We start from the raw sequence: 25080 nt of genomic DNA, 5'->3' as shown, positions 1-25080 counted from the left end.
CAGGCTTCCCACAGCTTTTGTGGGCTGCTGGACCTCACAGGCCTCTGTGGAGCCCCAGGTCCCGCTGCTGGCGGCTGGGGAGTGCTGCTGCCCCGTGGGGCTCAACTCCTGCTCAGCTATTTGGGGGTGGGTCTCAGCTGCTGGTCTTTGCTTCTGCTGCCTGGGGATGGATGTCTGCTCCCCAGCCTCTGTTGCTGGGGGTGTATCACGACTCTGATGGGGCTGCTACTATGGGGGATGGTGCTGGGCTCCCCGCTGTCTCTGGCTTCTGTGACCGGCACCTTGGCAGCTCCACTACTGTGCACTGGTCTGTGTTGACACAGAGTGTCCACTGGTCCCATGGTGCCAGGTGCGCTGGTGGGCTCAGGTTGCTGGGCCCTCGCTGCTCCCACTGCCTCCTGCCAGGGAAGACCTGAGATCTTCCTAAATGGTGGGACCTCCCCATGGGCAGGGAGAAGCGCCCTGAAGGGCCGCTCACCGCGGTAGCCGGCTGCTCCGTCCCCAGCACAGGGACCTTCTGCTCCCGGCTCTGCACTGCTCGGGTTTGGTCGTCCACCTGCACGTCCACTCACACTCTCTCCCACACTCGCTCACTCGCTCACACACTCACCCTCCCTCCGGTCCTACCAGCTGCCATCTTCCTCTTGGAACCATCTTTAATTAAGAAACGATTAGGTTTCTTTTTTTTTTTTCCCATTGCTATGATTACCTTTTTAATAATTAAAAAATTTGAGCACAAGTAAAAATATTATAATGCAGATAAGTATCACTTTATTTATTTATTCGTTTCCCTCCATAAATATTTATTTTTTTAAACATCTTTTTTTATTAATTTGTTTTTGTTACAGATGTTTCTCATGTTTCCCCCATTGACACCCTCCTTCTTTCCCCCCGCCCTATCCCCAGCTTTGTTGTCTGTGTTCATTGGTCATAACCCAGTGATCCCACTTCTAGGAATATACCCTAAGAAACCTGAAACACCAATCAGAAAGAATATATGTACCCCCATGCTCATAGCAGTGCTGTTTACAATAGCTAAGATCTGGAAACAGCACAAGTGTCCATCAGTAGATGAGTGGATTAAAAAGCTGTGGTACATATACACAATGGAGTTCTATGCAGCTGTAAGAAAGAAAGATCTCTTATCTTTTGAGATGGCATGGAGGGACCTGGAGAGTATTATGCTAAGCGAAACAAGCAAACAGAGAAAGACAAATATCACATGATCTCGCTTATTTGTGCAATATAATGAACTAAACAAACTGCTGAACAAAATTAACCCAGAGACATGGAGGTGGCGTACAGACGGACAAGCCTCAGAGGATTGGGGATTGTGGGGGAACTTACATGCATGTATGTATGACAACTGAACACAGGATAAGTATCACTTTAAATAAACAAAAACAATAGCCCATGGTTGCTCAGGAATTCCAGGTAAGCCTGCTTAGCTGAGTTTGTTTCCTGACTTGAACAGCAGAGAAAACACATCGATCCTTTTCTCCTTTGACACAATTCTCTATCGTTAGAGATATTTCTTGAATTGATTGGAGGAACAGTGTGGTCCATGTCCTTAGAGGAGTTGGAAGTCCTGCTGCTATTACTGTGTTTGGTGGTCTCGGCACACACACTCGGGAACCCACGTCTCCAGTACCCCTGAACACCATGTCATAAGGAGACCATCTGGTGACAAATGGATAACTTCTCTTTGATAAATAGATAATTCTTGGGATTATGAAGGAGGGTGCTAAGAACAGACGCTTAGAGCCTTCCTGGAAATCTACATTTCAGGGATACCCCAAGAGACCCAGCTCTTAAATCCCACCTGTCTCTCCCACCCTTGCCCGTGAACCCCCGACGGCCCCCTTACAGGCTGGTCTGGTGGGTGGCCATGGGACCCGTCTGATGGCAGCCCTTTCTCTCTGTCCTCAGGTTACCACGGCCTCTACTGTGAGGAGGAATGCAACGAGTGCCTCTCGGACCCGTGCCTGAACGCGGGCACCTGCAGGGACCTCGTCAATGGCTACGAGTGCCTGTGCCCGGCTGAATACCGAGGTGAGTGGCCCTGGGGCCTCCTGCCGCCGCGGCGACTCTGCCGGACACCCCGGGCTCTCCGCTGCATGTAGCTGCCTCTCACCCGAGCGCACGCTCGTTTCAAAGAATAATCAGATACTGGCGGTGGTAGGATTTATGGGGCCTAGGAGACCGATTTGCAAGTCTCAGGTTTCCTCTTGATAAACTGAACAAATCTCTCTCCTGTCCTCACCTCTTCTCAGTAGAATAAGCAAAAAGCCTCCCTGGCTGGTTTGGCTGAGCGGTTGGAGCATCAGCCCATGGGCCAGAGAGACCCAGGTTCAGTTCCTGCTAAGGGCACGTACCTCAGTCGCAGTTTGTCCCCATCTCACATTGATGTTTCTCTGTCCCTCTTCCTCCCCTTCCTCCCTCCTGCTGTATCTGAAGATAAGTGCAAAAATGTCCTTGGGTGAGAATTAAAAAAAAAAGACCAGAATATGCAAACAAAGCCAAGGATAAGGGATGCTAGTCAGTGGATGGGTGGGCAGAGCTCAGGGCTTGTGGGGCAAAGTTAGGAGGCCCTGCCTGTCCCTGGAGGAGGCAGGTGGACGCTCACAGATTGGCAGGGCATTCTCATTCAGGGCTTCAGCTGGGAGGGAGAGGGTCGTTCATTTGAGTGGACGCCTTTCAAACTCATCCTGGAAAAACATTTGGCCCTGATGGGGGTGTTTAGAATGTGTAGACCCTGTTTTAAGTCCTCTGTGCATGAACTCATAAATCCTTACTCTCGCCCTGTGAGGTGGTAGGTAATGACATCCCTCATGAGCCTGGCCAGCGTGGTCCCTAAAGCCCTTGCCCGTGTCTCCCCAATGGGCTCGGGCCACAGCTGGTGGACGGTCTGGCTTCACGGGAGCCCAGGCACCCTCTGACGGCACTGCGCCAGGCCAGTCTGTTTATCAGTGGCTGCCCACATTGCTCTCAACCACAACTTCAGGGCTGAGTTTAGATTTTTGTAATGCTTTTGTGGGCTCTATTTATAACCATGTCACTTAACCTCTTGCTCTCGCCACTGCTTACTTGACTGATACCATCCATCTGCCTGGCGACCTTGCGTGGCGGTGGCTGTTGCTTCCCTTTGGATGGACCCACCTGTATTTTTGCTGAGCCTCAAGGGTGTGTAGGCCACAGGGATGAGCTTGATTGAGCCCCTGGATAGAAGGGCTGGCGCTGGGTCAAGTCTTGGCATTGTGTTCGGCAGATCGGATGCTTCTCTGGCCTGTGATGCCCATTCAGAGCCAAACGCTGCCGACTTCCCCCAGGGCTGATGTGCTGGGTTCCTCCACGTGGCTTCTGAGCTCTCGGTCTGTCAGAGCACAGGAACTGGAGAGTTTGCTCAGTTCTGGAAAGAAGAGTAATGGGTCAGGAGACCTAAGTGGCCCATCCAGTTGTGCCACAGGCTTCCTGATAAGCCTGGCTGACACTCCTTGTTTTACCCGGATGAAGGAAGGACAAGGATGCCTGCTGAGATCTGGAGATTCTTTAATGACAAAGTTAGTAGTGGTAGATGTGCTTCAAAGCTTTACAATTCCAAAATCCTTTCGTTTATGATGGCATTTTATAAAGCAAATTTTATCTTTATAAATGACAGTCATTCACTGGGTATCTTCTGACGGTGCCCCTAACTTGCCCATCTTTGAGGTATTGTTCATGCCATCGTGACTAATAAAGACAAACGCAGTTGCATGTGGCAACTTGCTGGCGTCGCTACAAATTTGTACACGGTGATCCTAGACTTCTCCGCCTCCTCCTTCCATTGTTCTCAGTGGGTAGTCCCACAGTTTCCCACTTCCCCAAGCTCCACAGTAAATCACTTGCCCTTAGAAGGTAACTGATTTCATTCCATCTTCATGGCATGAAAGAGAGATGATCATTTTCAAATGTACCTGATTTTCTACCTTCTATAGTAGTGGTTCTCACACTTAAGTTTCCACCAAGTCTGCTGAGGGGCTTGTTAGAACAGGTGTCTAGGCATCCCTGTGACAGTGTACCCGGGGCGGGGCCCAGGAATTGGAGTTCCTGGTGAGTTCTCGGGAGATGTTGATGTGTTGGCCCGTGGACCACCCAATGAAAACCCCTGCCCTACACCCGTCTCTCATCACAACCTTATCCTCTTCCACGTTAGATGGTCACGTGCTCCTTGTCCAGCTCGAAGTCAACCCTTCCATGTGTGGTCTAAGTCCAGCCCTCTACCTTTCTGTGACCTTCCAGCAGCTCCCACCTGTGCTGGGGACGCCTCAAGGAGACAGATGACTCTGGAGGGCATCTCAGATACATCTGAGGATTTGGGTTTTCAAGAAAAGGGTTCAGGTTCTGGGAGCCTTTGCATGCAACAGGGTTAGGGGACAGGGTTCAGAGGAGAACTGGAGACTTAACGACCAGCTGAGTCCAAAGGACTCCTCAGCCCATAGAAGGGCCGTACCTGCTGGGAATGTGTCCCATGTTACCTCTGAGGCATAGGGCTCTGACTGCGTGGGCATTGGCTGTCCTCGGCATCGCACAGTAGGCTGAACTGGTCCTTGCTTTTCTGTGCTGCTGGGAGAGAATGGTCTGCTGTTCACACCTGGGGAACCTGAGAACCCCAGACTGGGAGGCCTCTGCCCCGTGCCTTGGGTGTCAGGACCCTGTTGGCCAGCCTGTCCAGCACCGGGAGAGAATCCCCTTGTCACCTGTCTCTACCTGGCATTGCCAACCTCCAGCCTGGCCAGGATGGGGAGCTGGACCAGCAACTCAGAGCGGGGAAGAAGTCTAGGCCATATAAACAAAATTGCAACAATAATCAACAATGCTAAGCATGCAGAGAGGAAGTGAAAAGAGTAACGTATACTACTCAGAATTTAATTTAGATCTGGGAAAGCAAAAGGAGGAATTGATTCGTAGGAGGGGTAAAAGTAAGAGGAAATGGAAACCAGGAGCTGAAAGATAAACGTGGAGGTGAGATTCAAGAGCTCCGTCTCTGTCGGAACGACGAATGCTCCAGAGAAGGAGCGCGCGGGTCCAAACCAGAAGGGACCGACTCCCAGAAGGAGAGGTCTGCGAGCAGAAGAAAGTCAGTGTTCCGATAGCATGGGCTTACTCGGTGCCAGAGAATTAATGAAGGGGATGATGCGCAATTTGAGATGTCCTGGTAGAACTTCCAAATCCAAGGACAAAGCAGATTGTTTTTACAAGATTCTTCACAGGGAGTACCGATTACATACGAAAGAAAGAGAACCAGCTTTGGACCGCTCTTCTCCATAAAGACACACAGCCAAGAAGTGTTTCAGACTTTTCAGTGAAAAGGACTGGTCAAGGACCATTTATACTGAGAGCAAAAGAAAGACATTTTGCACATTTAAGGACACAGAAACTTGAATAGGTGGTGTGTTGGGGGGGTGGTTGGGACTTTAACGTATTGTTTTGCATATGTATTTTTTAAGTGGTGAGTTTTACTGTTTACTGTTAAAAAATTTAAATAAATGACTATAATAAATCCCTAAAAGAAATGGCTATAACAGTAAAGCTAAGAACATTTTGCAAAAGGAAAGCAATGAGGGGGACTTCTGCCAGATGTTAAAACCCATTCAAATGCTACAATTATTATTACATTCCCAAGTTACAGGTGCAAGATTGTACAGCTGCCCCGAACTGAGTAATGGTCCAGAAACCCTGTGGCTAATGATAGACATATAACAAAAGTATGACTCTTAAACAGGACTTGCTATGAATGGGAATTTTTAAAAATGGTGCTAGAAAAATTGGGTTGCTAAGCAGAACAAATAAATGTTCTCACACTTCTAAATAAATTCCATATGAATTAAACACACACGCACGCACGCACACACATGCATATGCACACATACACATGCATATGCACACACACACACACTAGACTGTGTGTCCTCTAAATACAGTAATTCCCCCTTTTTCTCTCTCTCTTTTTAAGCAATTTCCTTAGAGTTGGTCTAGACAGCACCTCTGTTTCCTTAGTTTTTAACTTTTCTTAACCCTCCTCAGTTTGGATCTTGTCCACACCATTCCGCTAAACAGGTTTTAGTGGGGACTGAACTGAAGACTTAGTGAAATCCACGAAGCCTTTTTCTCCAGCCTCTAACTCTAGCTGAGCTCCTGCCTCTGGGCCCCGCTGACCACTTGGGTCTCTGCTGTGGCTTCCACAGCTCTGTCCCTGCCCCCTTGACTCTTCACCCCCACCCCACCGGATCCCTGGCCTCGGGCCCCCCTGAATGCAGCCGGTCCCCAGGACTCCTTTCTCTTGCTTCCCCTTTTCTCTCATTCGGTCCTCTGACTGCATCCACTGTCTGATGTTGATCCCCCAACAGATGTGATCCTTCTCCCCATGAACTGTCCCAGCATTTTCTGTGTCTGCTGTGATCATTGCCGTCTGCTTTGTTGTTGATTCCCTCTGGCTTCGGACTGACTTCTCCCTTACACTGAGCTGTGAGTTCGCAGTGACTCCGTAGGTTGTTTTGTTTTGTTTATCCTCACCCGAGGACATTTTTCCATTTTTTGTTCAGATAGAGTGGGAGGGAGAGAGAGGAAGAGAGAGAGAAAAACATTGATGTGAAAGGGACACATCGAGTGGCTGCCACCTGCACGACCCAACCAGGGCCGGGGACAAACTGCAACCGAGGTACGTGTCCTTAGCGGGAACCGAACCCGGGTCTCTCTGGACCGCAGGCCGATGCTCTAACCGCTGAGCCAAATCAGCTAGGGCTTTGTTTTGTTTTGTTTTTAATTCTCAGCAGCTTTTAATATGGTGGCTCGCACAAAGCAGATGCTTAAGTAGCTATCTTGACTTGAATAGAAATTGACGCTTGACATACTAATTAGAGGAAACCAACGTGAACATTTTCCCAGTAAGTTTCCACTGTGGGTCAGGAAATTGTTCGAAACAAAAGCGTGGAGGGATTCAGAGCAACCTCCTCTCAGAGATGCCGAGATGCTGACCCTTCCTCTGACCAGACTCCTAACCTCGCACTGTCCAGGGGTCAAGTGACCTCGCCATTTGTGTTTGTTTTTATTTCCAGTAGGACCAACTAAATGATCAACAATATACCCATTTTGAAGTTTTGGTGACGGAAGTTAGAAGAAAAAAAACTTCACTGTTTAATTGTGAAAGTAATATAACAATAATAATACATTTAGAAAAAAAGGAATTTCAAAATAGCTCCTTGCTTCCCCACAGAGTACAAAGGAATAATTATCTGCATTATTTCCACCCTTTTCTCACATTCACATTTTTTGTAGTTATAATTGAGTACACCTACAACTGTCTCTTTTTTGGCGCATGCTTAACATTTCCTGTGCTTGATGTATATATTGCTAGGAAGCCTTCCTAATTCTCTTTCAAATTGTTACGCGATGTTCTCACTACGGTATCTTCATCCATTCCCTTGTTGCAGCTGATGTGAGGCTATTATAAATAATTCTGGAATGACTATTTTTAGTCCTGTAATTTTCCACTTTCTGAAGTTTTGGGTGAGGATCAGGAGGGTTTCAGAAATGAGCCCTGGCCGGTTTGGCTCAGCGGTTAGAGGGTTGGCCTGCGGTCTACAGAGACCCGGGTTCGGTTCCCGCTAAGGGCATGTACTTCGGCTGTAGTTTGTCCCCGGCCCTGGTCAGGTCGTGCGGGTGGCGGCCACTCGATGTTTCCCTTTCATGTCGATGTTTCTCTCTCTCTCTTCCTCTCTCTCCCTCCCACTCTATCTGAACAAAATATTGAAAAATGTCCTCGGGTGAGGATAAAAAAAAAAAAGAAATGAGAGCACTAGGTTCCGGATTCAATCACATTATTTCTAATTATGTATTTTAAAATATTTATATTTATTTATTTATTTATTTATTTACTATTGAATGTATTGGGGTGACATTGGTTAATAAAATTACACAGTTCTACAACACATCATCTGCACATTGTATTGTGTGTTCACAACCCCCAGTCAGCCTCCTTCCCTGACCATCTACCCAACTTTACCTGCTTCTGCCTTCCCCACCTCCTTCCCACTGGCAATCGTCATACTGCTGTGTATTTCTTTAAAAAATCCTCACCTGCAGATATTTTTTTATTTATCTTCAGATAGAGTGGGAGGGGGGAGAGAGAGAGAGAGAGAAACATAGATGTGAGAGAGACACATTGATTGGTTGCCTCCTACATGACCCCAACCAGGGCCAGCGACTAAACTGTAACTGAGGTACATGCCCTTGACCGGAATTGAACCTAAGACTCTTTAACCGCTGAGCCAAACTGGCCAGGGCCTGTTGTGTATTTTTAAAGTCTACAGAAATTTATAATTGAAGAGATGAGAATGTTTTGGTGACTAGAGTTGTTTCCTCTGGAACCAGGAGCAAGAACTGCTGGATGGTCTGTGTGGGCCTCTCATCTCGTGGGATAAATGTGAAAATGCATGTCAAGGTTTTTTCTTTTTCAGCTATTATTTAGTCAGAAGGGCAGACTGCGGCTGAAACACACAAGGAATAATGAGGTCAAGGTCGAGATGTCCACTGTAATTGTTGAAAGAATTCGGAGAATGTTGAGTTCTGTGAGGGTAGAAGTAATAGAAAAGTCTTCATGGGGGAAATAAGTTTGATTCTCAGATGATGTTTTAAACAGAATAATCAGTTCAAAGAACACATCAAGTTAGTTTTCTTTACCTGGCTTAATGTTTTTCCTGAAGATAAAAATAATGATTTCTGTTTTCAAAATCATAATTATGCCGAAGTTGTGATGACAGCAAAGATTTATAATTGGTATACAACTCTTTGAATTTTTGTTCATTTTGATTCTAAAATTAACTTCTATAAAGAGCCCTGTTGGAAGGGAGATCTTTTTAGAAACATTGCCTCTCTATTCCTTAATATGAAAAGTATGAATTTTTATTAGTTTGGACTGAATCGCAGTTTATTTTTGTTCGAGACTAAACACAAGTTTCGTAACAGTGCGTGCAGGACCTTTGCCAGTGGGCGGGTCGCGTGTCCTTCCCCAGACTCCGTCTGAAGTGCGGACCTGGTTTCCCTGACGACGCAGGGTTTCTGAGGCAGATGGGGACTGGCTGCTCCCTCCACGCGCACCCCTACCTGTGTGTCAGCCAAAGTACACGGGCCACTGCCCCTCCTGCAGGGCCAGCGTTCTGGTGGTGTACCCCCAATGTCTCCCACGCAGCAAGAGGCGGCTCGGGCTTTAAAGGACCTCAGAGAGTTGGGGGCAGTCCGACAGGAGGGCAGCTAAGTCCTGACAGTACCGTGAACTGGGTGGCGGCGTGAACTTAGCACACTCCGGTGCACGGGGGCAGAGCGGAGGTCTCGGGAGAGCCAGGTTCCGCGTCCCAGAGAAAGGGCGTCTGAGCTGGACGTTGACAGAGAGAATGTGCCAGGTGACGACTAGCCGGGGACAGGGCATGGAGGAGGGCGTTCTCGTCAGAGTCCCTGGGGAACAGTGAGCTGAGGAAGGCGAGACCTGGGCCCCGGAGGAGGGGTGTGGAGCTGCCTGGCCCTTAGGTAGCATCCAGGACTGTATCTCTCCACTCAAGATTTCCAGCTCATAGCTCTTATCAAGCTGAGCAATATGACAAATATCTTCTTATATAAGAATTAGCAAGCCTTAGAGTATAGAAATGTGAGTAGCCAGAGTACTCGCTGGGGACCTGTGAGACCATCTTGCTTCACCATCATTGTGTCTCTGTGAAGGTTGGCTTTTGTTCGACCTTCCTGCAAGAAAATGCTCAATGGGTCGCAAGTGACTAAATATCTTTTGAAAAAGATACATAACAAAAGAGGCAATTATTGCCAGAAACAAACAAACAAACAAAACCAAAACAATGAAGCAAAAACACCCAAATTATTGGACTTGCTTATTATCGTGGGTGCTTTCATCAAATCTGTATTATCGAAGGCTTTTAAGGTTAAGATGTTTAAATATTTCACCTAGATTTTGCTCTCCAGCCTTATTTGAAAAATGTGGTAATTTGTATGTTAATGTATTATTTATGTTAATATTACCCAGATGAGATTGGCTAACGCACCACTAGAAACCTAGTAAAGATCATCCTTGATTGCTTATGGAAATTTTTCTAGGACCTTGTCATGGCTGCATCTCCCGTTATAATTGAAAACCTTTTTTCTCACCTGCTTCCCCATTGGCCAGCCTCCGGGGAACTTGTAACTATGCAAATCCTTCTTTTTTGATACATACTTGGAAGCAGAAAAGGCCCTTTTGCATTTCATTCTTTCAGTTGAGCTTGTGCTACTTGGGAATCAGTGGGAAATAGAAATGGAGACTTCTGGGTGAACTAGCCTCTCTCTCTCTCTCTCTCTCTCTCAGAATTACCAGTTTCGTGCTAATAAATAATTTGACCTTTAAATTACTTTGCGCTTGTATATTAGCAGGAGTCTCATGGGTGTGTTAAGGGTGCTAAGAGGCTCCCACAAGTCCCTGGACAGGCAGGGAGCGAGGTCCTGTCTCCGAGGGGCCACATCCCACCAAGCACCAGGCCGTGGGATTGGGGTGGGGGTTGCAGGGAGAAAAATAAGGCAAAGATCTGAAAGACGCTTTCGAAAAGCATCTGGCTGGTACTGTTCCTGGGTTGGATATGAGGGGCAAAGGATAAAAAGAAATGAGAACCCCTCCATTCTAAAGTGCTTGACCAGGCCCAAGCAAGTCGTCAGTGTCAACACAGAGAGGCTGTTCTCATCCTAGTTTCTCTCATATTTTTCCCTCTTTCTTGATCCCTACTTCTTCAGGCATTGAAAAGGAATGAGAGAACAATCCCAACAAGTCACTTCCGTGAGAGGCTGAGTCACTGGGTGTGGCTGGCCTTTGCCCTGTTTGTACTAAGGAATGAAGTAACAGCAAGTTCAGTAAACAGCAGTTAGCCACTGTTCACTCTCTGCCTGCTCTTTGAGAGGCTGTCGGGCAGGGTGAGCGTGTCATTATATAGATTCTTCCACAGACTTCAGTGTAATTCACCTTCCTCTGCAGAGGGTGAAGAATGGGAGAGGGAGCGGAATCCAGACCTCCACCTTGGCACCCCCAGAAACACACCATTGGCAAAGCGTCACAGTTTTAGTTATTTATAAACTTATAAAATAATATGTACACATTGTAAAGTAATGATAACAATAGAGAAATACAGAATGTGAATGTCAAAGTAATTCATTTTCCTCTCAGTCTACCACGGGCCTTTGCCTGCATATATGTGTATGTAGACCTTGGGGAAACTTACTGTGTTCACTGCCGTGTCGACTGGGTGCTAAGCTGCACAGAATTTTGCATGTTTGCGTGGCCAGACTGCGCTCACTCTAAGCAAACTACTTCGCAAGCAGAGACTTGACTCAGGTTGCCTGTGGGTTCAGGTTCCGGCTGCCTCCCCTCCAGACCCTGCTTTCTCTCCTCTGTTTCCTCACCTGGAAATGACCGAGCGAGGGGACTTGTCAGTGCTCGGTGAGGATCCGATTACATGGGAAGCACAGCCTGAGTTCCGGGAGGTGGTGTGTGCACCCCTTAGCTTTAGTGTGGGGGAACTGACCAGGTCTTCGACGTCTGAGTACCAGGGGCTCCCTCTCTCTCCCGCGAGTCTCCAAGGAGCTGGGGCTCATTTCAATGTCTGAATCCAAGCCTCGCCTTCAGGATACTGTGCATCAATCACGCTGCTATCTTATGAAGGCTGCCTGGCTATTTTCTGTTTCTTTTGGAAACTCAGCTTTTGTCCCTGATAAATTTGGTCTTTCAGGCTTTTAACTTTCTGGTCCCCAGGCTTTGGGACAGGTTGGCAGAGAAAGTACAGATGAAAGATGTGTGGTAGGACCTGTGAGCAGAGATTGAATGTGTTTTTTTTTTTTTTATAAAGTGTGTCTTTACAATCATCTAAAGTCAAGAGTGGTCATGTGCTCACACACACAGACACTCATGCACACGCATGCACACACACTGACATACACAGAAACACATACATACATACAGACACACACACACAACTGACACACAGGCACACATGCACACCCACACATGCAGACACACAGTGACATACACACGTGAACACACAGATACATGCGCACACAGAGACACACACTGACATAGACAGAGACACACATGCACACACACAGGCATACATACACACATATGCACATGCATGCACACACAGACACACACTGACATGCACACAGACACACGTGCGCACACATGCACACAGGTACACACTGACACACACATGGACACACACAGACACATTGACATACACACAGGCACACACATACACACACACTGACATACACAGCTACACAGACACATTGATCTACACACTGACACACACAGACACACACACAGACACACTGACATACACACAGATACACACACGTGCGCGCACACACCCCACCAGGAATCTGCCTACACACATTCCAGGGAGTTCAAACACAGTGCTTCCAAAGGCCTTGGGATCGGGACTGGAGATTCCTTAATGAGTCGCCCCTTTGTGTCTCTCTCCACAGGGACTCACTGTGAGTTGTACAAGGACCCCTGCGCCAACATCAGCTGCCTGAACGGAGGCGCCTGTGACAGTGGAGGCCTCAATGGCACATGTGTCTGCACGCCAGGCTTCACAGGCAAGTGACCCAGGGACTGAGCTTCCAGATTTACCACAGACTCCCAGGGATGGCCCCTGTGAAAGGCCCAGCAACCTCTGCAGAATGTCAGGGGGTGTTGCTGAGATGCAGGTCTGTGCAGAACAGTCCCCTGTCCACCATTCAACCAGGCTCTCCCGAAATGGGCCTGGTACCTGGGCCTGCTGACCCAGCGGTGCTGTAGGGTCTGGCTGCGGCTTTGAAACACCGGGCATGAGCTGTTATGTGAACACACCTAAAAGGTCTGTGTCAGTGGGAGAAGGGGAAGGAGGGATCACGTGTGTCCTCTGTGGCAATGACATTCAGCCACCACATTTATTTTTATTGACAGATAGAGAAGTGACAGGGTTTTGAAAAATGCAGAGAAGGTGGTGATGGTGGGACGTACTGGGGTCGCTCCAGGTCCCGCGGTGATTGTCAGTGAAGGCAGATGCTCCAGGTGTGGGAGGGAAATGGCCCAGGAAAAAGCAGGTGGGGAGGACGAGGACAGGTTCAAGAGGAGCCTTGGTGGCCACGGAGCTCTGAGTAGGAAGAGTCATTTCTAGACTTGGGGGATCCACTCTAACCTGGGCTCCTTCTAAATCACTCCGTGTGGGCGTCCGGGAGCTTGTGAACCCCTAAAACAGATGTGAAATGTGTGAATGTGTATCTGCTGAGGGGGGGGCTCTCAAATCTTCATCAGTTTCTCAGAAGGAACCATGAACCTCGGGGGTAGAGGAGATTGCAGCGTTTGCTTTGCCAGCAGTTCTGAAGTAGAGAGCGCAGAGCGAGTCTAGTTTCCCGAGCTCTGCCCAACCAACAGAACACCAGAGTCACCCTGGTTTCTGCCCATAGAAGCAGATGGGTATTTAAGCTGGAGGAAAACATGTTGTCATTGGCCGGAGACCACCTTGGATGGTCACCTCTCCCCGGCTCAGCCACTGTGGCCACCTCCCAAGCCCTGGAGAACACCCCAGCGCCTGGGTCCCCAGTCCATCCCTGGGGAGTGTCATGTGCGCTGCCGAGGAAGATGCCAACAGTCAAGATGTGAGAGAAGGACCTTTTGATGGTTTTTGTATTTATCTGTGTCACATCCTGTATTTTCTCTTTTGGGTTTTCCTAGGATGGAGGAATGGGGTCACTCCAGAAAATCATTCACAGATGATTTTGTTTTGCTGACTGGCTTATAAACACATACAGATTTTTACACTCATCCATAGATGCAAAACTAATATTGGGGAAGAGTCCCATTTTTTTCAAGATATTTTTATCCCACAACTAATAAAAAGCATGGAAGAAAAATGAGAGAATATTGTGCTAGAGCTGGGACACAACCAGTGGTACCATCTTGATGGAGTCCGCAAGCATATTTAACATAAAAGGAAACATACACCCATACTACATTGTCACCTCCTTCTCGCTTAAAAAAGATGTGTAATGTAAATGTGTTTCCACATCAAGAAATATACTTCTGTTTTATCATTTTTACTGGTTCCCCTTTAGTCCATTATATGAAACATAATTTTTTTTTTAAAACTCACAATTCAGCTTTTTGGGGAGAGAACGTTTTGTTTTTTTTTTTTTTTTTGAGGACTTTTCCCTCTGATGATCAACATTGCAATGAATATTCTTGTATGTGCATTTTTGTGTACTTATGCGATTATTTCTTTGAACTAATTTAGCAGGAATGGGATCACAGGGTCCAGGAGATACGTATTTCCATACTGTTCTCTGGGAAAAAGCATTGCAATAATATTCGCTCCTACTAAGAACACACAGCCTCTATGTCCTGTCTTCATACAAGTCCTGGATCATCTTTCTGGTGGCCAACATGCCTTAAGTGTTGTTTGAATGTGTAGGTCTTTGATTCCTAGTGAGGTTGAATACTTTCAAACTACGTTGATGTTCATTGGTGTTTCTTCTTCTATAAACTTCCTACTCACGTTCATCTTCATTTTTGATTTGAAATAGTCTTTCATAATAAGTATACCACCTTTTTTCTGTGATAGTTACACATTTTCCCATTGTCATCTGCCTTTTAAATGTATATAAAGTGTTCGTTTTGATTTTCATATATCAGACTTAAATTTCTATAATTAAATCTTGATTTTTTTTTTTCTTGTTGTATGTTAGGAAGAGCCGATGTATCAAGATTTGATATATATTCTCCTATATCATTCCAATCATGTGTGAGTTAATTTGTGCGTATGAATGTTATATCTATTTGAAATTTGTCTTAGTATCTTATGGGAAACAAAAGGCACTCTCTTCTCCAGAATATGTAGTAAACCTCCAACAGCCCGCTCAGCTTTCGCTCTTGGCTTACCTCAAGACAACCCGAACTTACAGGTTTTCTTCTCCTTTCCTTCTTTTAAATATTTGCTGGCTCATTACGTGGTGTTACTGCCACCTCATGTTGCCCTGGACAGAAACTGGGGAATCAGTTGGTACCCTCCTCTTCTTCCCCTTACCTGCATCGGCTACTAAGGAGCCCTAGAACCCCCTAGACCCCCTCAGTTTTTTCTAGAGCTAACACCAGGCTACCTTTCACCTCCTGCCTGTACCAGGTCAGCCCCTTCCCACACCTATTCCCCTTCAACCCCAATGCATTCTCTACACAGTAGAGAAAATCTCGTCTTGTCGCTCCCTACTTAAAAATTGCCTGTTGGCATTTCGTTTTTTTAAAAATTATTTTTATTAATTTGTTTTTGTTGCAGATGTTTCTCCTTTTTCTCCCATTGACACCCTCCTCCCCATCCCTCTCACCCCTTCCCCAGCTTTGTTGTCTATGTTCATTGGTTATGCATACATGCTGTAAGTTCTGTGGTTTATCTCTTCCCTCCCAACCCCATTGTTTTTAAGAAAAAGGTCACAACCTTTAACTTAATCATCAAGACCTGAGTGGTCGGGCCCCATCTAGCCTTTCCAGTTTTGTACTGGGCCCCCCTACCTGCTTGATTCCTGAACAGCCCAGGGCCTCCTGGGTAATATTCTTCCCTCTGCTCCCCTACAGCCCATCCCCCTACCCTTAGGCAGTGCTTCTTGGTCCTCATTTGATCACAGGGAGGAGTAAGTAGGGCATTTCCACTGAAGTAGGTTCAAAATCACACTAATTGGTGTTTGAAAACAACAAATGCCAATTTCTATTCAGCCCTGGTAACCTTTTAAACTGTAGAAGACCATAGAATAGTTTCTAAAGTTGTTTGGAGAGCTGTGCTGTTGATGTATTTTACAGAAAACTGGTCCCATGAGACACTTCATGGAAAAAGCATCTATGGCCAAATAAACTTGGGACATGGTGCCTGCCCTGTGGAGATTCATAGGGGTGTCCACATACTAAAGGCTCTGAGAGGTCTTACAGTAAAGAATCTGATTTTCTTTTGTTTATTCCCCAACTGTATTTAATCATAGAACCTTCTTTCCCCCTTAAACAAAGAAGCTATTGTATTCTGAGAAGTAGTATGGTGTGGGGAGAAGCTGATAAACTACCTACCACCACTGAAAAACAACGGTGCCTCTGCTCTTTGAATTGCTACCTTGGAACCAAATACTGTTTCTTTATACCTGAGGTTTATCAGTACTTACTCTTGGCCAACTATTTAGTGCTCAGAAGCTCCCTCACTGATGGAGTGGAGTGAAGTGGGCAAATCACTGTCATATAATTAGATACTCAATCCAATATCACGTGCACCTTCCGAGGCTGGCTTTTTCAGTTTGGGTTTATGTTGCTCTACTCTTTCTAGGATCTTTCAATAGGACCTTTATGACCTAATTGTCCTCATTCCTAACGGATGTTTCTTGTGCTATAAATTATTTCCTCAATACTACTTTGGCTGTGTCCCACCCATTTTGTGTTGCATTTTCATTTTCTTCAATGTTTTTATTTGTTTGTTTGTTTCTAAATTCCTTTAAATTTTTCTCTTTGATCCATGGATTATCTGTAAGTGTGTTATATAGTTGGGGCTCCCTCTCCCCCTAACTGCACCTTTTGGTATTTCTAGCGTGCTGGCTTCTCCAGCACCTAGTGTGGAGTATTGGAGGCAAAGAGAAAACTCAGAGTGCTCACCGTATCATTCCTTGGGTCCTGAGGTTCCTAGCCAGTTTGTCTCCTCTTGACTTCTCAGCATCTTCTCATGTTTGTATTATATATAATGTCCTGGGTTTTTGCTTGCACTTAGTGGGAGGAACAGGGAAAATATTCCATCTTTCTGGAAGCAATGTTTTATCTTTTTTTCCACCACTCTGGCTGTTTTTAGAATTTTTCCTTTACTGCTGGCTTCTAGCACATTGATTATGATGTACCTTAATGTGATTTTGTTGGTGTTTATCCTATTTGGGGTGTGTTGCAGTTCTTGGATCTGGTTTTACAGTTTTCATAAAATTTGGAAAAATTTTTGTCACTTTTCCACCAAATATTATTTTATGCCTCTTCCCCCTGTCCTGGGACTCTTACTACATCTGTGTGAGACTTTAAAAAATTGTACAACAGGTCATTGAGTTTCTACTCATTTTTCCCTGAGCTTCATTTTGTCTAGCTTCTATCGCTCTGTTTTCAAGTTCACTAATCTTTTATTTTGCAGCATCTAATCTATTAATACCACTCTATATTATTTTGATTTTAATTTGACATTGCGTTTTTTTATATCTACAAGTTCTATTCAGTTTTCTATATCTTCCATTTTTACCCTTATTTGTTTTTTCATGTTTTTCTTTACATGTTTGAGCAAATTTCTTGTTTATTCACCATCATCTATTTCTTCCAAAGTTCTGTCTTCTGAACAGCCTTTTCTCCTGGTTATGGGTTATATGTGTCTGCTTCTTTGCATGTCTAAGAATTTTTTTTGAATGCTGGTCATTGTTAAGTTGTTGAATGATTGGATTTATTGCCTTTCTTTTCAAAGTGCTGGTTTTTTTTGTGTGGCAGATGGTAACTTACTTGCCTACCTGACTGATCCCTTCAAGGTTTATTTTTATATTTTAGGGGATGAGTCTAGAGTAGCTTTTACTCAGGGGTTAGTCCTACCCTACTGCTAAGGCAAACTCACTGGCTGATGGATAAAATGTCTGCACTCTGACTTGTGAAAGTAGGACTCCCTCTAGGTCCTCTGTGAGCTTTGGAAACTGTTCAACCTTCCTCGTGTTTGCTGGGCCCGCAGAGGTTCATTTACTCATTTGCAATATTCAGTAACACACTCAAGGGACACAGAATGTTTCTGGTGCTCTTTCTGAGTGGCTCTATCTTTTGTGGTAGTCTGTCCTGCAAATTACAGCGATTTTGGCCCCCACGAAACCCAGTTCTCCGCCGCTCCGTGAAACCATTGTGTTCTAAATTGGTTCCAGGCAGAAAGCCAGCTGCTCATGGTTCTCAGCTGTTTTGTTTCCCTTCTCTCAGCAGTCACAGTCATGCTCTGCCTGTTGTCCAATGTTTTGAAAGTGTTTTTTAAAAATACATATTTCATCCACTTGTCTAATTTTTTACAGTGGGAGAGCAAGACAAGTTCCAGTTTCCCCATCGTGGTAGAAAAAGTTCCACATACTTCACTTTAGCTCCATTTCATCTGGAATAAAATGCTTGTCAAGTATGAAGGCAGAGCGAAAGCCCCCAGTCCAGCGAGCGGCACATAGCAGTCATACATTTAATAGTAGGCATTACAATTATAATGATTTTCATTGATATCATTCAGGATGGGCTCTGTTAATCCAAGGATTTACTAACAGCAGTGTCTTTTGATTTTTAAAATTTTTTTATTGATTTTTAGAGAGAGGAAGGGAAAGGGAGAGAGAGAAACATCGATGAAAAAGAACAATGATTGGCTACCTCCTGCTTGCCCCTCACTGGGGATTTGGCCCACAACCTGGGCATGTGTCCTGACTAGGAATAGAACCAGCAGCCTCTTGGTGCATGGGCTGATGCTCAACCACTGAACCACACCAGGCAGACAGTGCCTTTTTATTTTTTAACCTTTTTGTAAAGTGTCTGAGGAAAGCATAGAGAATTAAACAATACACTTGTAAACTTGCATCAATGCTACCAAATTCGATACCTACTATACATGTTTCCTCTTAGAAAGTAGTAGATTGAAAACCAATTGAAAAGGTTTGCACTTGAGACTCTGATTTCCAGCCTTAGTCAAGTAGAAATTTCATTTTGCATTCTTTTTACAAATGTTATTCAAGCACAGCAGCAATTTAAAAGTAATTGATATTTCCCCAACTCAAATTTTTTTTAAAAAGTAAGCAAGTCAATGAAAAACTCATTGGCTCAAGCCTGCAGAAGCATCAAGATTTATTAAGTTAATTATGAGTAAAAAAGGATGATATAATATACGAAGAACTTTTCTAGTAAAATAAGCTGGAATCCATATTGCTTGAAGCTGGAAGGGTGGGGTGTTGAAATGCAATAAAAACTCATAATACTCTCAATATGGGAGAATGTAAATGAACCCAAACTTGCTCTTTGTAATTGGCAATAAGCATGGTCTCTCCAAGGCAGAGAAGAGTAGTCCTCTTTGGGAATCTTCTGGTTGAAATTTTTCTTGAGTGGCTCCATCATCGGAAGCATTCCATATTCTTATCCCCATCATGTGACGCAGTGAAGGCATCCAACAGAGAGCCAGCTGGGGGAGAATGGATTCGACTAGAAGCATAGCAGTGTTAGTCCACAAAATGGGCCGTTACACTACATCTAAAGGTCTCTGAGAACGTATGCCACTGCAGGGCTCTCCCAGAGCACGTACGCCGTGGAAATAGCTGCTGGCTCTTTGGGCCTCTGCCTGGCATGGAGTTTATATTCTTAACTAATGTCGTTTAATCCCCAGGATAGCTCTAAGAGCACTGTGGTGACGAAAGTCAGATTGGAATAGGTTTGGGACTCTCTCCGGGTTTTAGATATTTGATAAACGTCTGTAGAAAGAGTTCATCCTATTTTCTCCTGCCGTTCTCTGTACCTACCAAATCCTTTCTACCTATAGGGTCCCAAAACAGACAGATCTAGGGGTCTTGGGCTTCTCCTGACTGTATTAGAGGCCCCTAGAGATCCCAGAACCGATACACACCATGGGGTGGCTCTGGACCCTGAATTTGGCATTTACCACCCTGGGGAGCTCTGGACCAGAGCACGTGTGGATGGACTACATGCACAGCTCTGAGACTGCCCGTAGTTTAAGGACTCAGCAGGGAGAAATCAGGTCATTTCTGCTGCTATTGTTGCAAAGACCATAGAGCATCTTATTTCAGCATATGCGGGATTCCCACGGTCAGCTAAGGAAAGCTGTGGTTTAGTAAATTCCTCAATTCAGCTCGTCTTCCAAAATGGTTGGACAGTAATACTAATGTATATATTTGTCAGGCCTTGATTTAATCCTCTGAACACTTCGTAGTGTGTTCCTGTTTACGTCTCTTCAACTAGTCTACCATGTAATGCCGTTTGTAATAGTTCAATCTATACCCTTCCCACTTCGAGCGATTGCCCCATTAATAGAAAGACAGCCCTTGAAATAGGTTAGTAAGAGAAAATCAATTCCCTGTCTTTTCTATTGATGCAAACGACTATATTTACTGCAGGAACCAAATGCACTTAGACACCACTGAATTACTGTCAGCCTAGTAAAACCTAGAAGTAGTACATGTTTCATCGGACAAATTTCGCTTTAAAAATGGACGCGTCAGATGCCAGGTATGAAAAGAGTGTGAAACGAAACAGATGTGACATATTTTAGTGCGAGATTCCTTCTCTAAAGTGGTCTGTGGGTGACATATGGTGGTTTTATAAACAGGACGTAAACCAATAGCAGGCAGAAAAGCACTTCAATGCTAATTAAGTAAACCTGGAAGTAATTACTCAAGTGTACGCTGAAACATCGCCTTTTGAAATGGACACAATATTGATTTTGTTCTTTTACTGTAGTTTACGACTATAGTAGTGCTAGGAGGTTGGTTTTGTTGTTTTTTGTTTTTTATCCTCACCTGAGGACATTTTTTCATTTTTTGTTCATATAGAGCAGAGGGAGAGAGAGGAAGAGAGAGAGAGAGAAACATCGACGTGAAAGGGACACATCGAGTGGCTGCCACCCGCACCACCAACCAGGGCTGGGGACAAACTGCAACCGAGGTACATGCCCTTAGCAGGAACCAAACCCGGGTCTCTCTGGGCCTCAGACCGATGCTCTAACTGCTGAACCAAACTGGCCAGGGCATTTTTTTTTTTTTTAAATATTACTTTTTACATTTATCTAAGCAATTGGAGGCATATTTTAAAAAGGAATTTTTTTTTTTCTCATTTTCAAACTTTTAAGATCCAGGACCTCAATTTTAAGTATCCTTTTTTATTCAGCTTTGAGGAGATGCCTTTAAATTTCAGAAGCACCCCTATTTTGTGTCGACTTACCCTGTGGCATTCAATTCACAGGAAGATGGCTCTGTTCATGCAACTTCTAGTAACAAGCTGTCTCCTGTAGATTGGTATCTGAATTGCAGTGACATCTTCTGTGTTCTGGTTTGTAAGTTTAAACCAGGCACTCCCTGCGTGGGGCAAGGATGCCCCAAATGTTGGGTCTAGGCAGGGTCGAGACTCCGGGTCACAGTTTTCATTATGGACAAAGGATAGACTGGACTGGATGTGACATCCCTCAGGCCACCGCTTCCCGGGGACGATGATGTCCCGCTTGGGTCAACCCAGACTTCACAGTCATCTCTCTGTACGGCCTGACGCCCCTGTGAGCAGTTCAGCCCCTCCCGGGAGCATTGGCAGGGATTTGCAAAGGGGACACGTGTTCCATGATGGACTCAACCTAGGCACACGGCTGTGCCCTGGCGGCATCCAGAAAGCAGTTAAGGTCCAGCCTTACACTGAGACACGTGGCTGCAAAAAATCATCAGCTCTGAGTTTCCGGCTGTCGGCTTCAGAACAATAAGATTCAGCTGAGTAAATACAAAATAAAACAGTGTTCTTTAATGAAATTTGGAACCCAAATGTGCTCTCCTCATAGACTTTGGAAGGTTTGTTCAGACATGGGAATCGGCTTCAGCTAACTAGTGCAATAGATGAAAGAAAATTCTTTTTTCTTTTTTAGAAGTTTTATTCAAGTAGAAGTCCCCTGTCTGGAATCTGGGGAGGGTTCTGCACTTTACGCGAGCAGCAGATGGGGTTTCCTTGCTGGAGATCGTGACCCCAGGCTCCGCTCCGACAGGGAAGTGTGGGCGTCGGGGCTGCTGGTGCAGCCGAAGGTGTCACTGCCTCTTTCCTTTATCTCCGTAGGCGAAGAGTGCGACATTGATATCAACGAATGTGACAGCAACCCCTGCCACCACGCCGGCACCTGCCTGGACCAGCCCAATGGCTACACCTGCCACTGCCCACATGGCTGGGTGGGAGCCAACTGTGAAATCCGTAAGCATTTCCGCCCCTTGGTCACTGTGTTTAACTGCCCGTTCTCGTTCCCCGAGAGGGGGTGCTGACCGTGTTCAACCGGCTCCAGGTCGCTCGCAGAGGCAGTGAGGCCTGGGTGGCCCTGCCGTGCCACTTTGCTCACCGCAGTCTGCCGCTCCCACGCCCTCCTTCCCAGGGATGACACGCAGGTGTCACCCGGAGCTCAGTGCTGCTGAGACAGCCAAAATGCGCCCAGCAGACGTGCAGTAGGACCGGAGCTCCAAGTGGAGTGTCTGTGTTGAAAGCATAAAAAAAAAAAAAAACCTAAAGAACACACCGAGTGTAAATTCACTTTGCATTTATGTCTTCAAGAGTCTTCAAACCTATTAGGCTCCATCAGTTGCCTGGAGAAAGGTCCAGGGAGGATGGGCAGAAAGGAATCTGCAAAGCATTCTGAGCTGCTAAGTGCTCTCTAAGGATAAGCTAACAGAAGTTTGAAAATGCCACAATTAAGATTTTATACATTAAAATAGCGTGTCTAGGGGGATCGAGTGAAAATGAGAACTGACAAGGAATTGGGTTTTCCACCGGTTTGTAAACTGCTAAAATGGAACTTTGAAAAGCTGCTTTGTTCCTATTGAAATTAGTCAGGGCAGTTGGGTCTTTCATAAAAGCCCCTCCTGGGGCCTCTCACCCCCTCCCCTACTCAGCAGGTAAAGACAGCTCATCTGCTAGATGAGTTTGGAAGGGGGCAGATACTTATACTTAGTCCGTCTTTCTGCCTGTCTACCTGCCTGTCAGTCTTCCTCCTGAGCAGTCTGAAGTCCTCCAAGAACAACACCTGCACTGGTGGTCCGCACGACCTGTGGCTGGACAGCTGGTTCTTAGTGCGTGTCTGAGGTGGGGGGTGGGCGTGGGATCAGTGTTAGGAAACTTTGTCATTCACCGGTATGGACCACAATCTCCATCGTCAACTCGACCAATGGCGAAGGTCCCATCTGGGCTCTTACCCGCTCACCCGTTGTCTCTGCTCTTGGCTTAGAGTTTGAGAGGGAAAGAAGGTAATGATGTTTCGGCCTCTCCCTTAACCTTCTCAGATGCTCCTAAACAGAATGATCTTAAGACCAATTGTCCTTGCTGAAGTCGGGTGCGAAATACTCTTGATGAAGAAAGAAACAGAAAGGGGTTCCAATGGTGAACATTAAGGACGTTAAGGCTAAAGTTGGTGTAGGGTGTGAGGTCCAGCCCGGCGGGGTCTTTGCTGGAAGAGATCGCAGACCTGGGTCGGAAGGACCTTGCTTCTCACCCTGGCCGTGTACTTGTATGGCTGTGCTGAGTCTCAGTGTCCTGATCCATAAAATGGGACCAGTATTCATTCTGAAGTTGGGTAATTCTATGAAATGACAAATTTCTCAGCATAATATCTATTTATAGCTTTAAAATTGTAATTGTGAAGATAAATGTATAGGAGAGTATGAATAAGAAGTCAGGAACACACAGGATGCCCTCAAGAAGTTTTGAAGTAAAATCTTACAGTTACAAACAATCTAAATTTTACTTCCTCATAGTGATGGTAATATAGGCAGAACATTCACAAGTAATAAAAGGATAATGTTGGCTTCATATTCTAGCTCCATCCTCTTCTAGCTCCCTCCTATTCTAGCTCCATCCTATTCTGGCTCCCTCCTATTCTAGCTCCATCATATTCTAGCTCCCTCCTATTCTGGCTCCCTCCTATTCTAGCTCCATCATATTCTAGCTCCCTCCTATTCTGGCTCCCTCCTATTCTAGCTCCATCCTATTCTAGCTCCATCATATTCTAGCTCCCTCCTATTCTAGCTCCATCCTATTCTAGCTCCATCATATTCTAGCTCCCTCCTATTCTGGCTCCATCCTATTCTGGCTCCCTCCTATTCTAGCTCCCTCCTATTCTAGCTCCATCATATTCTAGCTCCCTCCTATTCTGGCTCCCTCCTATTCTAGCTCCATCCTATTCTGGCTCCCTCCTATTCTAGCTCCCTCCTATTCTGGCTCCCTCCTATTCTGGCTCCCTCCTATTCTGGCTCCCTCCTATTCTAGCTCCATCATATTCTAGCTCCATCATATTCTAGCTCCATCATATTCTAGCTCCATCCTATTCTGGCTCCTTCCTATTCTAGCTCCCTCCTATTCTGGCTCCATCCTATTCTGGCTCCCTCCTATTCTAGCTCCATCCTATTCTAGCTCCCTCCTATTCTGGCTCCATCCTATTCTGGCTCCCTCCTATTCTAGCTCCATCCTATTCTAGCTCCATCCTATTCTGGCTCCCTCCTATTCTAGCTCCATCCTATTCTGGCTCCCTCCTATTCTAGCTCCCTCCTATTCTGGCTCCCTCCTATTCTAGCTCCCTCCTATTCTAGCTCCCTCCTATTCTGGCTCCCTCCTATTCTAGCTCCATCCTATTCTAGCTCCATCATATTCTAGCTCCCTCCTATTCTGGCTCCATCCTATTCTGGCTCCCTCCTATTCTAGCTCCCTCCTATTCTGGCTCCCTCCTATTCTAGCTCCCTCCTATTCTAGCTCCATCATATTCTGGCTCCCTCCTATTCCTGCTCCATCATATTCTAGTCAAGTGAACAAAACAAATTTGCCTCTTGGAGCTTCATTTTTCTCACCTGCAAAATGGTGATAGGAAGGTTGCTGTGAGGATTAAAGGAGGTAAATATGTGCATATTTTTTGCTATGCAGTAGGTACTAGATAAATGCTAGTTACCCTTTCTCTTTAATTCCACACTATTGTACATCTTATACCACGAGGCTCTTCCTGGGGAGGATGCACCTTTGCAATTATCTTTTTGTTTTTCTTTTTATTGATTTTTAGAGAGAGAGAGAAAGGGAGAGGGGGAGAGATAGAAACATCGATGAGAGAGAACATCGACTGGTGGCCTCCCGCATGCCCCCCACTGGGGATTGGGCCCACAACCTGGGCTTGTGCCCTGAGCGGGAATCGAACCGGTGACCTCTTGGAGCATGAGTCAACGCTCAACCACAGAGCCACGCTGGCCGGACTGCAAGTA

General features: G+C 45.7%; 1 protein-coding gene across 1 annotated transcript in view; it reads left to right on the top strand.

Moving 5' to 3' along the window:
* DNER (delta/notch like EGF repeat containing) overlaps positions 1-25080 on the top strand; it is a 270425-nt gene that overhangs the window by 233484 nt on the left and 11861 nt on the right. The window contains exons 9-11 of the mRNA XM_036254307.1: positions 1930-2052; positions 12547-12660; positions 21914-22045. Of these exons, the coding sequence (XP_036110200.1) occupies positions 1930-2052; positions 12547-12660; positions 21914-22045 (369 nt within the window). The remainder of the gene's footprint in view (positions 1-1929; positions 2053-12546; positions 12661-21913; positions 22046-25080) is intronic.

Source organism: Molossus molossus, unplaced genomic scaffold (assembly GCF_014108415.1).
Source record: "Molossus molossus isolate mMolMol1 unplaced genomic scaffold, mMolMol1.p scaffold_m16_p_11, whole genome shotgun sequence".
Lineage (NCBI taxonomy): Eukaryota > Metazoa > Chordata > Mammalia > Chiroptera > Molossidae > Molossus > Molossus molossus.
Note: the sequence above shows the minus strand (reverse complement) of the source record. Positions and strands in the feature narration are given on the sequence as shown.